This window comes from Poromitra crassiceps, assembly GCF_964638095.1.
Source record: "Poromitra crassiceps genome assembly, chromosome: 4".
NCBI classification, from domain to species: domain Eukaryota; kingdom Metazoa; phylum Chordata; class Actinopteri; order Beryciformes; family Melamphaidae; genus Poromitra; species Poromitra crassiceps.
In genome coordinates, this window is record NC_139626.1 from 66637864 (window position 1) to 66654655 (window position 16792).

At 43.8% G+C, this 16792-nt stretch overlaps 2 protein-coding genes across 2 annotated transcripts in view; one reads left to right on the plus strand and one right to left on the minus strand.

The window, feature by feature from the left end:
* LOC310775913 (ERO1-like protein beta) overlaps nt 1-16792 on the plus strand; it is a gene marked incomplete at its 5' end in the record, with an annotated part of 64451 nt that overhangs the window by 14864 nt on the left and 32795 nt on the right. The window contains 2 exons of the mRNA XM_083636037.1: nt 10786-10869; nt 12638-12679. Of these exons, the coding sequence (XP_083492163.1) occupies nt 10786-10869; nt 12638-12679 (126 nt within the window). The remainder of the gene's footprint in view (nt 1-10785; nt 10870-12637; nt 12680-16792) is intronic.
* LOC310774942 (piggyBac transposable element-derived protein 4-like) lies at nt 1152-3843 on the minus strand (the record flags this gene model as incomplete). Its single annotated transcript, XM_083635032.1, has 4 exons — nt 1152-1794; nt 1912-2153; nt 2663-2833; nt 3401-3843. The coding sequence occupies 4 exons, from the start codon at nt 3841-3843 to the stop codon at nt 1238-1240; spliced, it is 1413 nt and encodes a 470-aa protein (XP_083491158.1). The 3' UTR covers nt 1152-1237.

The window sequence follows — 16792 nt, forward strand, 5'->3', positions numbered from 1 at the left end:
ACTCTGTGAAGTCACTTGTCTTAAAGAGGACTGATCCCTACACTCTGAAGTCACTTGTCTTAAATAGGACTGATCCCTACACTCTGTGAAGTCACTTGTCTTAAAGATGGCTGATCCCTACACTCTGTGAAGTCACTTGTCTTAAAGAGGACTGATCCCTACACTCTGTGAAGTCACTTGTCTTAAAGATGGCTGATCCCTACACTCTGTGAAGTCACTTGTCTTAAAGAGGACTGATCCCTACACTCTGTGAAGTCACTTGTCTTAAAGATGGCTGATCCCTACACTCTGTGAAGTCACTTGTCTTAAAGAGGACTGATCCCTACACTCTGTGAAGTCACTTGTCTTAAAGAGGACTGATCCCTACACTCTGTGAAGTCACTTGTCTTAAAGAGGACTGATCCCTACACTCTGTGAAGTCACTTGTCTTAAAGAGGACTGATCCCTACACTCTGTGAAGTCACTTGTCTTAAAGATGGCTGATCCCTACACTCTGTGAAGTCACTTGTCTTAAAGATGGCTGATCCCTACACTCTGTGAAGTCACTTGTCTTAAAGATGACTGATCCCTACACTCTGTGAAGTCACTTGTCTTAAAGATGGCTGATCCCTACACTCTGTGAAGTCACTTGTCTTAAAGATGGCTGATCCCTACACTCTGTGAAGTCACTTGTCTTAAAGAGGACTGATCCCTACACTCTGTGAAGTCACTTGTCTTAAAGAGGACTGATCCCTACACTCTGTGAAGTCACTTGTCTTAAAGAGGACTGATCCCTACACTCTGTGAAGTCACTTGTCTTAACCCATTTCAGCCTATTTTCGCCTAAAAAATAGCCTCTAAAACCTAAGTCCGATTTGATAATAGACCCCCAAATCCTGAACTTTTCATAGAAATGTCAACGCCTACTAAAATAGTGATATCTCAGCCTCTGTAGAAGATAAAAACACACTTTAAAAGGCATTTGAGAGCTGACACATGTGGCTTTCCTTGTAAAAGGTGTTTATTGGTATGACAATTCAATAGCATTGTCAAATATTGCTGTAAACACAGAAAAATGTTAAAAAACTAAAAAACGTATGAAAAAACAAGCAACAAATCACTCCAAACCACTCAAATAAAATAAAAAATGTGCTCCACACTGCCCCCTTGTGTCCCCTTGCAACCATAAAAAAAAATGCAGTCCATTTACCATCAAAGGGGCAAGTGTCTAAAGTGTCAGCTAGTGTTTAGCAAACACTTACAAAAAATGTCTGTAGTGTTTTCCAAAACACTCAATGTGGACAGGCAGGTCACACTGTATGCAGCCATACACAGTTAGCCCACTGCCTACTACATCTTTTTTGTCCAGCAACAACTGGCACTCCCTGCAGAGCTTCCGCTTCTCAAACACCTTCCCGAAGTCGTGCATTGGGGGACCTGTGGCTTCTCCTGACGTGCTGGGTGCTGGGGAGGCTGCCCTGCTCGATGTGCTTGGTGCTGGGGAGGCTCCCCTGCTCTCTGGAGTGGAAGGAGAGCCAAATGGAGAGGCTGGTCTGGAAGCTGGGGACAGAGGAGGAGGAGGAGAAGGAGGAGGGATCACAGGAGGGGCCCTCCTTGTCACCGGTGTGATGAGCTCCTCCAGCAAGGTCTCCAGCCAGTCCTTGTAATGTTTGTGCCTTCCTCCAACAGACCTGGCTGCAACGTAGGCGTTGTAGCACGACACAGACAGGCCCCAGAAGAACACACGCCGCCACCATTTCTTCGACCGATGATCGAAACCATAGTATCCAATCATCTGGTCGAGGAGATCCACACCTGGAACACACATGGAACTCTGTTTACATACATACATTTTCACTCAAATGACCTCAGTGAATATAAGCTTACAGTATTTTAATTTTTGTTTATAAAACATAAATCTGTAAAACAAACCTTTCATGTGGCTCTGGTAGTCCGCCAGGCAAGCGGGCACTACCACATCAGCCCGGTGGGTCTCATCTCTCCTCCGCCTTACAGTCCCTGTTGCGCTGGGGTCATGGTGATTGGACAAGACCATCACCGTCTTTGTGTCTTGCCACACGCAGAAGGTGAGGTCATCCTGCTGTGCCACCCGGAACTCGTGCTTCCCCAGCGCAGCCCTCTTTGTCAGGCTGTGGTCCTTCGGCAGCCCCTTCCTATTGGCCCGAAGGGTGCCACAGCCGTACAGGAAAAGGCCGTTCATCTCCTGGAGGAGTTCTACACTGGTGTAGAAGTTGTCCATATAAATGGACAGGAAGGTGCCATTGTATGGCTTGGCGAGGTCCAGCACCACGCGCTGTGCCAGGCCCGTCTGCGGCGCCGCTTCACGTCCTGTGTACACCTGGGGAGTTTGCAAGAAGAAACACAAGTCTGAGGAAGGGCCTTGGGTGCTTGAAAGGTCACTCAAATAACAACACATTACAGAATACATATTTGCATATTCTTGGTGTGCTGATTTTTTTCCTTACTTTGAAGTGCGGAACGTAGCCTGTTGAGCTCTCCGCCATCACCCAAACCTTCACGCCCCATTTGGTTGGCTGGAATGAATGAATGAATGAATGAATGTTTATTTCACACATTACCAAAAGATGCAGGTTACATAGGCAAAATAGAGGTGAGACAATTTGATCAATCAATCAGCAGTACCTTCATTGGCAGGTATTGCCGGAAGCCAAGCCTGCCTTTGAACTTGATCATTGATTCGTCAATGCTGACTGTCCCGTTGACCTCATAGAGGTCCTGGAAGCGCTGGTTCAGGAAGTCCAGGTACCAGCGCAGTTTCCAGAGCTTATCAGCTGGGTCGCCTCGTGCGTTGTTATCTTGGAGGTGAAGGTATCTGAAGAGGTGAGAGAGGGGAGGATGGAAGAGGGGGGGTAATTAGACACATATTACAATATATTATAAACAATATAATGTCTTGTATATTGTATACAATATTGTATATTGTATTGTATATTATATACAAGTAGACACATCTTGGATGAAATGAAAAATTGTAGGCTATATCATTATATAGGTTAGTTACACTTGAGGGTTACAGGGTCTGTCTAAGTGCAGTGTCTGTCTTGGTGCAAAGAGTGAAGCGCATTCTCTCCACATTCCTGACAATTGAATAACAATAGGCCTACTAGGTGTTTGCCCACACACAATAGGTGTAGCAGCCGAGCCCAGCAGGGGTTTCTTACCCCAGTGTATAAGCTCGCTACAATGGCAATACTCCCACTACACTTCTAATACATTTGCAATATATTTCATTTCCCTTAGGGCATCATAACAATGGTACTAATGTTACATTTTATCTATCAAACTACTATTATTTATATAGCGCATCCTATTCAATGGGGCGCATCTATATCACGCAATGGTTATAATAACAAGGATAATATTATTGTTCTTAGCCTACCTCCAAATGGCGTCAAATCGGTCCCGGGACATATTCTGGCCGAAGTTGGTTTTGAAGATGTTTTTGGATAGCCGCCAGTACTCTCTTCGGACGGGAAGTTTCATTATCCCCATGGCGAGACACAGCCCAATGAATGTTTTCATTTCTTTCACTGTTACCGGGGTCCACTTGGCTGCTTTTTTGGCTGGGGGAATTGTGCGTCTCTGGTCGGCATATCGGTTCGTCTCCGTGACAAGACGGTCCCACATTTCCTCCGTGTAAATTTTCTCGAAAGAAAATAGAGGTGTGGAATCGGCTTGTAAGCCAACACCGCTTTTCACCCCGGGCACCCTTTTGAACGCTTTGACCGGCACAGGACGGTAATGGTGCTGCTCCGTTACCCAGTTTCCATGGAAGCCTTGGAATTGGTCATCTTCGTCAGACTCATCGTCATCCTGAAACATAGTTCTGACCCACTGATCTCTGTCCAAGGGCTGCCAATCTGGGTCTGTAACTGGGTCATCATTTAACTCTTCATCAACGGTGGAATGTTCGGAATATTCCGCGTCTTCAAAATCGCTTCCTTCGCTAATATTATTTTCTTCCTCCATCGCTCTAACAGGTCCGCTTCAAAGTGAAGAAAGAAAAACTTTTCCTCCCCAGAATGCATTGCGAGACCCCACGTGTGTTTTCTGAATGATTTCATTTGCCTAGAGACCGGAAATAGGCGAAAAACTACAGCTAAACTACAAATTGACGTATACGTCATCCCGTCTTCAAAGGTATATTGACGCGAACGGCATCCCGTCTTTAAAGGGAGAATGACGCGAACGTCATCCCGTCTGAAATGGGTTAAAGATGGCTGATCCCTACACTCTGTGAAGTCACTTGTCTTAAAGAGGACTGATCCCTACACTCTGTGAAGTCACTTGTCTTAAAGATGGCTGATCCCTACACTCTGTGAAGTCACTTGTCTTAAAGATGGCTGATCCCTACACTCTGTGAAGTCACTTGTCTTAAAGATGACTGATCCCTACACTCTGTGAAGTCACTTGTCTTAACTCATTGAGTGCCAGCCACTTTTGGAGAACGGACGCTCCCAGTGCCAGAGTTTCAGAGCTTTTTTCAGTGATTTCTCGAGGCCCACAGAATATTGTGTGATATTTACTTTACTTTACTTTATTTGTTTATTTGGACGGGACAGTGCATATTCATGAACATTACACAAGGCAACGTAAATAAGCCGGAGTTAGCAAGAATGCTAAATTACATCCGTAGTCCCCACAGAGAGACAGAAATTGTCTTTAAGACAAGTGACTTCACAGAGTGTAGGGATCAGCCATCTTTAAGACAAGTGACTTCACAGAGTGTAGGGATCAGTCCTATTTAGTGTTTACATATTACTATGTAAACACTGAACACGCAAAAGGAACGATGAGACTCTCTTCTATCATCAGCAAAAACAGGTTTATTGATCCCATTTTCCGTTCTTTAGTTATGAGCCGGAGAAGATAGCTTGATTTAACCAAAAACAGCCGTTTTTTTCTAGAAGCTGAGATAATGAGCCTTTTGTGAAATTAAACATTTCAAGCACATCACTGACTCTGAAGCTAATTTTCTGATGTAGTCACACCTCAAAAATAATTTCCTTCAATAAAACAGTGAAGGCCAGGGAATTTTGTTTGGCAGAATAATATTTTTTAGCTGCAACCAGCAGCGCTGGCCCCTGCGTGCGCTGCTGGTTGCAGCTTCTTGCTGGTCTTGATTTGCTGCTGGTGGGCATCGGATATTCTGGCTTGCGTTTGCCAATCCTCTCCTGCTGTCTGGGTCTGTCTGGGTCAGTGTTGTGTGCTGCTCTGCGTGCCCCCCCCCCCCCCCCCCCCTCAACTGCAAACCCCTCCTCCAGTCCGTGGGAGTGTCTCTGGTGGCTTTCTACTGCGTTTGCTGTGCACAGTGAAGGGTGCGCTACATCCAGCTTTTTTACAGCGTTCCGCGTGTGTTTGTCACCCGCTCCCATGCTTCCAGTTGAGAATAATAACAACTCCACGGCTGATCATGCGGATGGGCTGTCGCAGCGGACACGGAGGAGCTCAATTGTGGGAGCAGATTGGCTGCTGCAGGCACAGCTAACGTTATGCTTCATGCATATCGATGCATACGGATGCGATGCGATTTCCGTTTCCCCAACGACTTCTTCTCTGTATTTCGCTGCCTTTCTGTAATCTGGAGAGCACTGTCGCCACCTAAGGGTTCTGTAAAATAGGTTATAGACCTCCAATAGCTACAATATTTGTACAGGAGATGTATCGGGCATTGATCCACGTCCCACCGTCAAAAAACGCAATTGACGACAATCGTCGTCTTTGGCACTCTACGCTACTAATCGAATTGACGACGATTATCGTCATTGGCACTCAATGAGTTAAAGAGGACTGATCCCTACACTCTGTGAAGTCACTTGTCTTCATACTGAAATCTTCTTCTTCTTCTTCTTCTTCTTCTTCTTCTTCTTCTTCTTCTTCTTCCTCCTCTTCCTCTTCCTCTTCCTCTTCCTCCTCCTCCTCCTCCTCCTTATTTTCCTGGCACAGCTGCTGCTACTCGTTTGAGCTAATGGCTGGCTGAGCTCACCTGAGCTAATGGTAGCGTGACCATCGCCTGCTCACTTAGAAAACAACTGTTACATAGGGCCCTTTTGAAGGGGCAGGTTTTACACACTTTGTATCAGAATGGGGGCTTGTGGGTAAAGTATACACGTGTCCTCCTCTGCTTGGTCCACTCTGTTCAGGGGGGAGGGGAACTGGTTGGAATAGTGTGGTCCTCCCACGCGCTACGTCCCACCGGTGAAACTCCCCCTCGCTGTCAGGTGAAAAGAAACGTCTGGTGACTGCACATGTATCGTGTAACTCTCCCCAGATCGGCAGAGGGGGTGGAGCAACGGTCGGGACAGCAGAATTGACCAAGTACAATTGAGCAGAAAACGCAAGCAAAAAAAAAGGTGATTAAAACAAGTTTGTCTCGGAATGCCCTTCAATATGGCAGCGTGGCCGTTGCCCTCATTATTTAAGCCCTACATGTGCTTCTCTTCCTATACATATATATATATATATATATATATATATATATATATATATATATATATATATATATATATATATATATATATATATATATATGCAGGTAACATCTACACTCTCACCATAGACAATGGACCATAGGCTGCGGAACCGTCCGGTACTTTTGAACATCAGTTATGCATGTAAAAAAAATATAAAATCAAAATAATCTTCACATAAACAAACAGGGAGAGACATGCTCTGTTCCCCTCTCTCTGTCTGACAGCCTTCTCTTCTGTCATGGAGCAGCATTCACCTGCTGAGCGACGCACATCCCACAGGGATGCAGACTAGTCCTCTTTAGGTGACATGTCACCTTGTTCAACCCAGAATAGGAGGATTTCTGAGTGGTTTTATGTCGGCCCTGCTATCTGTCACCTTTTGCACTCTCCATGACTTTGCAAAGTGAACAGCGGGGCAGACCAGTCCAGAATGGAGACTGAACAGCAGGCCAGACCAGTCCAGAATCGAGACTGCACCCTGAGGTAGTGGAACAGGGCCACTACCTCACTACTACTAGGGAAAACGTGACGTGTTCTTCTGGCTACAGGACGGGTCGGGAGTAGAACAAGTAGTTTAGTGTAGTTTAGGTTTAGTTTATTGGTTTGCACATGATAAACCTATACATAAAATTAGGGGTGCACCGATCACGTTTTTTGCCACCGATCACCGATTGCCGATCGCCTATGGGAAATATCTGCCCAACCCATCACCGATTACCGATCACCGATATATTATAAACTCCTCAAAAAAAGTTTGGAAACGTTATTTAGGACGATTATTTCTCCCCTTTAATAATACCAATTGGCATTGTATTTTATATCGTTGGAAAGCCTGATTAGTGATAGGGCTTTTTTTAACACGTTCACTGCCAATGACGAGTTGACTCGTCAAACACAATCCAACCGTTCACTGCCAATGACGAGTTGAGTCGTCAAAAAAAAAATATATTTTTTTTGACGGTGCTACGTGGATCAATGCCCCCCGCGTCTCCTATGGAGATATTGGAAGTATTGAATGTGTATAATCTATTTTACCGACCAGCTAGGTGGCGACGGTGCTCTCCCGACAGAGAGAAAGTCAACCAAAAGCAGCCGCGGTTGGAAGCCATTCTCAAGGAAATGGCTTGGCGATTTTACAGTCATCAGTCACCAGACTCGCCCGAGAGCGGCCGCGCCAGCAGCAGCACACCAAGAGCGGAGAGCGGTGCTGGCGTGGGGGATTGCAAATTTGCATAATAGATTATGGGTGAAACACACTTTGAAACGCCCGCAGAAAGGCCAGAATCGCACGCATTCCGAAAACCCAGAAACGAACGAGCCTCATTCTCATACTGTAGGCGGGGACGCTTTCGCGCTGCTGCGCACGGGCGCACGGCGGTGGGGGGTTCCAGAAATGGACTGGGTGAGCAGCATAAAGCCTAGAGTCGCACGGGGCTTCATCGGGGCTCTCAAACCCAAGAGACGAGTGAGCCCTATCCACACTCGCTGCCAGGGAGGGAGGCTGCTCAAACTCGCAGCAGCAGCAGCAGAGCACTCGCTTGTGACAAACGCAGGCTGAAAGCCACCAGACACGCCCACGGGGGGAGGAGTTTGAAGGAGAGGGCGTTCGGAACTATATTGTTTGGATGTCTGATCTCTCACTGATGCCAAAAATAAATGGTTAAAGTGACTGTTCTGCCTGTTTGATTGAATTTCACAAAACTGCGATTATCTCAGCTTTCACTCTCAGACGCTGAAACCATGCTGTACTCAACGGCTAATATCTACATAACTACTAACTCTACAAACTAACTCTTTTAGACAGAGAAAGCACACATTCTATTAGTACTTTTGTGAACTTTGTGTTCACAAACTCCAAGCAGAAAAGAATCCTCGGCTCTTGTAAAATGAGCCAGAATCCTCAAAAAACGGCTTGGCAGAAGCTACCTACAGCAAAAAAAAAACGGCTGGCAGTCAATGTGTTAATTAAAAAAATAAAATAAAAAAATAATATAAAAAAATATCGGCAATCAGCCGAAATATCGGCAATCAGCCGATCGCATATTTGAGGTCAAAATCGGCCGATACAGATTGCTTGCCGATCGATCGGTGCACCCCTACATAAAATACATCTTTCACAGAGGAAAGAGATCAATCAACAGTGTTGTTGAGATAGGAAATGAGGATTTTAAACTGTCATTGTTTATGAACTTTTACAAATAAAATATGCTTGGATAAGTCAGTGATTGGTCCGTCATGAAACATAGGTGCAACTAAGGTATTTCCCAACATTTGATCAAATTGCCCTGGAAATGATCCAAAATGCCACTGAAACATATTTCACAAGGGCAAAAAATAAAAAGTTAATTTCCTACCCTGGTCAGTGGGCACAGAAAGTCTATATAAGTGTATGAGTTTTACAGGCTCTCTTCTCTCTCTCTCCTGATGTGATTCGGAGCAACTGCGATTATATCAAACGTGTTTGATTTTTACAAGTGGTCTCTGGATGCAGTCTGTAGCGTTTACTCATCAACAACTCAAATGTGACTACCGGTAGATCCCGTCAATAGCCAATAAAAAAAAAAATGAAGCTATGCCATAACAAGCCAATATGGTGTTGAGCCAAGGAACCAAGGAACAATCAACTAGTTAATTCTTCATACCAAACATTTATAGATACACCTACCGGTCTTTCTCGTACCAAGGTGTATACAGGAATACAATGACAGGGAAGACTACATTTTTGATGACACAAAACCTCGGCTGCCAGATGCCGACTTTCGACAGGAAAGTCAGGTTTGATCATTCTTATTTATCCTACATGTCCATTGTTCATGTGCGTGCACAATCCAGTTTAGCAACATTGCTACCATCTGGTATGGTAGCAACATGGCCTACAGTACAAACATGCTCAGCTGGCATTCATACTGAAGCTTTGGCACATTGTGTAGCAACAGGTATTTGATTCACATTTGCTGCTCAGCTGCAGCTCAGTGTAGAAGACCACATCACCCTGCACACCTTCACACCACAGTGCAGTATGTAAATGTATTTTTTTTACATAGAACATGTAGCAAGAAACGTCTGATGTCATGTATCACAACATTTATAGCATAAGCTAATCTACAATGCCCGTCCCTAGATGTTATTAAAAGCAAAATACAGTAAAATATACAATAAACATAAACAAGGATATCATAACATCATCAATCAGTCATAAAACATCATAAACAATCATCAAGTCGTCACCCACCCACCCACGGACACATTGGTGGTGTCTCTGTGAGGAGGGGTTTCCTTGTAAGTTCTCCATTTGTCCCATTTTATTTCAAATTGTGACTGTTGAATTCTCAGGATGTGTGTGAGTCTTTCCATTTCGAGAATCTCCTCTACTATATCCCACCAATGATTCTGGGTGGGTGGTTCTCCCTTATACCATTTCCTTGTGATTGCCTTCTTGGTTGCTGCTAGCAAAACTTTAACCAGATACTGATCCTCCCGCTGTACATTTTCATTGGTTAAGTTACCTAGATCTCTTTATCTATCTAGATATTTCTCCTCAGAAATCTTTTTTGCAGATGTATTTATGCATACATACATTCATATATATTCATATATATATATATATATATACATACATATATATACTGTACATACTGTCCTCTCATACACATATTCAAAATAGACGCTTTTTTCATACCCTTATTATTATTGAATTGTATATAGTCATAAATGTTTAACTATCCTTTGTTTGTTATTCGTGCCTGTCTTAAGGTCCTTATACATCAAGAGCGATGAGAATATACGGCACGAAATTGCGATGCGAGTTTTGACCCACCTGTCAATCACAGCCACAGATGTGTACACGTCGGAAGCGAATTTCTTGAAAAATCGACTGTGGTTCGAAAAAATAAACACCGCAATAACGCTCAGCGAAACGTCGCCGTTGGTACTATGCACGGCTGCATTGACTGATATAGGTTCGGAAAATATTATTGACGTGCGAATTAATCGCACGAGGAAAAACGCTCCCGATGTGTAAGGACCTTCAGACTGACCATTCACTGTTGTTTTGTGTGTGAGTACATTGAGAGTTAAGCGAACCGGAGCCAATTTACTTGGAACAATAAAGCTGATTCTGATTCTGATTTTGATCCTGATCCATGGCACACATGCTTGTTTTGAAGGGGAGAAGGCAGAAAGGGGTGTGAAGTGAGACACTCCCAGGCCGATGTGCTACACCCTCCCTACAGGCAGGGGGGCGCTGTGTCCTGCACCCTTAATGTCACTGTGCTGTGCTGTCTCCCTCCAGGTGAACCTGAGGAGGCCGTGCCCCTTCTGGCCCGACGACGGACACTGCTCCATCAAAGACTGCCATGTGGAGCCCTGCCCAGAGGTCAGAGGTCAACTCCTCTAGTCAACATACACACAGCACAACCCACTTACATATTCATCTTACTCTACTACTGATTAACTGACTTCAGTATTGATTTGACTCTACTATAATGCTTATTAAGTAACTTGTATTATTGTCAAATAAGACCAGTTAACCAACACTGTATTATACTGCGCGGATTAACTTAAAAGCAGGACTTAAAAAACACTTTTAGAGTGTAAACAGTTACCTGTGGTTGTTGTATTTATGGCTAGAAACCCAATGGAGACATAGCCACAGGCCTTACCACATCCCAACTCAAAGAAAATGGAAAAAATACCAAAACATGAGTATTTGGCAGTGGTTTTTGTAGGGAGATACCTAGGCGGATTTCCAAAAAGCCATTTGAAAAAGCCAAATAATCTGAAATGTTGTCTTTGTACAAAGACGGCTATAACTTCCGCTGTGTTGATTTGATCCGAAAAAGGAAGACAGGGTTCGATGCGCAAGATTCAGACGATTAATTTAGTATGTAGCATGAACAGCATTGTTCAGAATTAACCACCTAATTAATCACGTTAATGACAGATGAACAGCAAAAAATCAGAAACGTAACGCCAGTGTTACGGTGCAATGCAAGAGGGCTCGCGCTAAAAACTGGTCTTCTATTGGAGTGAATGGAGATGTTGCAACTCTTCTATTATGGCTCTGGTGTGAACTAGGGATGTCAACGGTTAACCGTTAATCGATTAACCGTCGCTAACGTCGTTGTTCGGTTATTGCTGTCGGTCTATCAGTTAATATTTAATTTTTTTTTTTTTTTTTTTTTTTTTTTTTTTTTTTTTTTGGACACGTTTTTTGAGTTTCCTTGCAGATTTTGCACAGTGTTTTGCATCATGCAACTATTTTGTTCACATTTTGTTCAATTGTTGGCAGCAAATCGAATTAGGCTATATTTTGTTTAAGTTTTTATGCTGCAAAAGACAGTAGGCCTAATGTGAAAAAATCAAAAGAAATAACAGATTGTTGTTGTTGTAATGTTTACATAAACAGGAAATAAAGCTCTCAAAAATATATTTCCTTGTCATCCATATAAGAGCCAGAATGATTTTGGAATGATTACCTGATCAAAATGTGGCAATAAACTTATAAATTTCAGCAAAGCCAACAAAAAATAAAGGCATAATTCTAACACAAAACGCATTAACATTTCAGCATCTAAATAGACACGCCTTGTTTGGGCATGAGCTCATTGAGTAAATAGACAAAAAAAAATTTTTTTTTTTTTTTTTTTTTTTTTTAATATTAAAAAATTATGAATTAACCGATAGGTTAATCGATTATTAGCGTCGGTTAATCGAAAGTGAAATTAACCGAAAATTGACATCCCTAGTGTGAACTACAGTAATGATCACATGAAGAAAACATTTTTCACATGAGTGGGAAAGGGGAGTACACCGTGACGTCAGGTTGTACCACATTTTGGGCATTTTGGAGGTAAAAAAAAAGCAGGTTTGAACCCATAGAGGGCACTTTGCTGCCTGAAAATTATAGTTTATACAATTGTAACAGTTTAGTCTAAAATCTTGAGATTTTGACCAGAATTCTTGACACACCACCCCAAAAGCCGTATATATTGGTTAAAGCTGAAAAAAGTGTTTTGGGGGTTAGTCCTGCTTTAAATATAAATTATGTTTTATAGTGCAGAACATTTTCTCATGTAATCTTTTGGCGTGTTTACTTCATGACTGATGTTTATTTTTATTTATTTTATGTTATTTTTGTACAGAGTAAGATCCCTGTGGGAATTAAATCCGGGAACTACAACAAGGTGAGATCTATCTATCTATCTATCTATCTATCTATCTATCTATCTATCTATCTATCTATCTATCTATCTATCTATCTATCTACTATCTATCCATCTATCCATCTATCCATCTATCCATCTATCCATCTATCCATCTATCCATCTATCTATCTATCTATCTATCTATCTATCTATCTATCAAAGGGGGAAGTGGGCAATCTCTGCTCTGTCTGTTCTCCGTTTCAATTTTGTCCTGGAAGTGATGCCACTTGAGATTGTGCATTGTAACATCACTGATGATGTCATAGGCATTGTGACATCATCAGTGATGTCATAAGAGCAATTGTGATGTCATCAGTGATGGGAAGTTGTGACATCATCAGTGATGTCATCATAAGAGCAAGTGAGCCCACAGAGCGTTCAAGCTGCAGGGCGGGCGAGCTGGGCCAGCTGGGCGAGCTACAGGCCGGGCGAGGCCTCAGTGTGCTGAGAGCTCCAACTCCACAACCCATCCAGTCCACAAGGGGGCTCCAGCAGACTTTCTGCAGACTTCCAGAGAGTCCGCTGGGGGTGCAGACTTCACCACACTTCACTAATTGAATTACCCACAATTCATTGCAATATGGACGTGACGTTTTCGTTTTTCCAAAACGAACAAAAAAACAAAACAAAAATAACTTCTTATGAATGTTTAAAACAATGACTTTATTAAAATGTTGCTGAATCATGTAGGACAGAAATAGTATTCAAGGCTGTGGGCATTAGAGCTGGGTGAAAAACCACAAAATCTATTTGAGTTGTCGCTAGACTGTTGCTTGGCACATTTCCACGGGAACGAGTGAAACAGATTTGAGGCCTGTCTTATCAGCGGCTTGCAGTCTCTGGCCCTCGCAAATTTTACGTGATGACATTGAACACGTCACGGTACGTACGACCTCACAGACTTTACGTGATGACATTGAACACGTCACGGTACGTACGACCTCACAGACTTTACGTGATGACATTGAACACGTCACGGTACGTACGACCTCACAGACTTTACGTGATGACATTGAACACGTCACGGTACGTACGACCTCACAGATTTTACGTGATGACATTGAACACGTCACGGTACAAACGACCTCACAGACTTTACGTGATGGCATTGAACACGTCACGGTACGTACGACCTCACAGACTTTACGTGATGGCATTGAACACGTCACGGTACGTACGACCTCACAGACTTTACGTGATGACATTGAACACGTCACGGTACGTACGACCTCACAGACTTTACGTGATGGCATTGAACACGTCACGGTACGTACGACCTCACAGACTTTACGTGATGACATTGAACATGTCACGGTACGTACGACCTCACAGACTTTACGTGATGACATTGAACACGTCACGGTACGTACGACCTCACAGACTTTACGTGATGGCATTGAACACGTCACGGTACGTACGACCTCACAGATTTTACGTGATGACATTGAACACGTCACGGTACAAACGACCTCACAGACTTTACGTGATGGCATTGAACACGTCACGGTACGTACGACCTCACAGACTTTACGTGATGACATTGAACACGTCACGGTACGTACGACCTCACAGACTTTACGTGATGACATTGAACACGTCACGGTACAAACGACCTCACAGACTTTACGTGATGACATTGAACATGTCACGGTACGTACGACCTCACAGACTTTACGTGATGGCATTGAACACGTCACGGTACGTACGACCTCACAGACTTTACGTGATGGCATTGAACACGTCACGGTACGTACGACCTCACAGACTTACGTGATGACATTGAACACGTCACGGTACGTACGACCTCACAGACTTTACGTGATGACATTGAACACGGTACGTACGACTGAAGTCTGCGAGGGCTCAGCCCACAAGTCCGGAGGGTGGGACATCTGGATTGAGCGAAACTCTTGATGCCGTTACTTGGTGCCACCAGAGTTCAAAGGTCATTGTTCTCACCGGGACAAACCGACAGAACTAAAGGAGGAAAAACACTGCAGAGTTGAAATAGACCTCTCAGAACATGCTGGTGGTTGAACGCATCCTCGGAGATCAAACGGAGCAATTTATTAATCACTACACGTCTCTGCATGTCCTGCACCTGTTAGTCTGTAGAGAAGCGTTTGTTTGCTCAGTCACGGCAGCTTGCTTAATGCAGGTTAGTAGCAGCTGTGTTTGTTCCAGCACATTCTGTCTCGCCTAGCACTCAGCTTATCTTGCATGGTAGGTAGGCCCTGTAGAAGGCCGGGTGGGGGCTTGGGGGTGGTTGGCTGGCTGTTTGCCAGCCTGATGAAGCGCGACGGAGCAGAAGTGTTTGGACATCTGGACTCGTTCCGCTTGAGGTCGATTCCACCCCGCCGGCACTCGGCTGGCGTTAGGGCAAGTGGAGGGACAGGGGTGAGCCACCCTCCACTCAGTTCTTCCTACTTGTTTCACCGTCGATCTTCGATGAAAACGTACATTGTGCACGCGCTGTACCAACGCATATCACCATTTGTGCCAAAGAGCTTAGATTGATAAGACCCGAAGAATGTTCCACTCATGTTCCACTGCAACCCCCTCCCACGCTGGCCACAAACTGTTCAAAACACTCCCCCTCGGCAAGAGACTGAGTTCTGCCAAGACCAGAACCACTCGCCACAAGAACAGCTTCTTCCCAACCGCCATCAGCCTCACCAACAACAAGGCCTGGAAACCCCTTCCACCAAGGACCTCCAGGACTGTAACTCATATCTAACTTAATGCCTGTTTAACTCAGACTGCAAAGTTCATGTAAATTCAATGTAAATTCATATTTAATATCCACTGATCACTCCTCCACTCATGTACATATATATTTGATTTGATTGTTTGATTGCTGCAATGTTGTGTTTGTCTTTTAGTTTTCTTCTTACTTCTTATCATCATCATCAGTGTATAAATGAGAGCTGGGGCTCTGTTTGTTTCTCGCGAGATCCCTAGTATCTGTATATTGACCTGACCGCTACTCTGCACACTAAGACAAATTCCTCATTATGTAACTTGCATATTGTGGCAATACGGTAAAAAATACGGTAAAAATTCTGATTCTGACTGCAACATAATGACTGCATGCGCTGTTGTAAAAGAAGCAGAACAGCTTCTCATCTTGTCTGCAGTATACTCTTTGTCTGTGATAAAACAGAAGAAGCGGCCATACTGTTTTCAGTCATATCTCTGTAAAAAACATTATTTTAGAAGCCAACATCCTGCTCATTGTCAACAAACCAGCCAACATATATCAAAGCTGAAGGACTTTATGGAAAGAGCGTTAACTAGAACTGGTAAAAAGCAGGGATGTATTACCGAACGGGCCTACCAGGCCCAGGGGCCCAAGAGTGTAACCCAGAGCCTCTTCACAGGGCCACCGCGTCTCTTGCCCAGGCCTGGGATGAACTGATCCCTTAGGGCAGTGATTCCCAACCAGGGGTACATGTCGTGATTCCCAACCAGGGGTACGTGTCGTGTACCCCATAGGGTACAGGGGGCTACAGGGGCTGCCTGGAAAGATTTGGGAATTGGGATCACAATTTATTTCCAAAATGATGGAAAAAATCATTTCAAAAGTAATTTCATAAGCCCATTGTAAAAATGGCACGTGCGCGCCGCAACTAGTTCCCGCCGACAGGTGTCAACTGTTACATGACTGATAAATGGCTCTAGAACATCTAGTTGCTGTTGCTCCAGATTCAGGTCTAGGGGAGCCTGGTGACAAAAGGAAAAAGGAAGCAGCCACGCCCACACACCGGCAGCTCAGTGAAAAATATATTTTGTATGGATTTACTTGTACGTCTGCATATTGCACTAAAAGTTATGTGAACCTTGTTCACTGTTTTCTTGTGTGCAGTGTAATACTGCATTATATCGTTTTGTATTTTCTCTATGTTGCAACAGGGACCCCAGGAATAAATAGTCTGAATAGTCAGACTAATGAGGATCCATAATAAACAACAGGTTATAGAACACATTTAGAAACATCAACAGGCATGAGTGAGGAGGCACTATCGACATGGCAAAACAGCTCAAGTGGTACATAAGACAAAAAAGGTGCTATTCAAAATAGTTGTCCAAGTC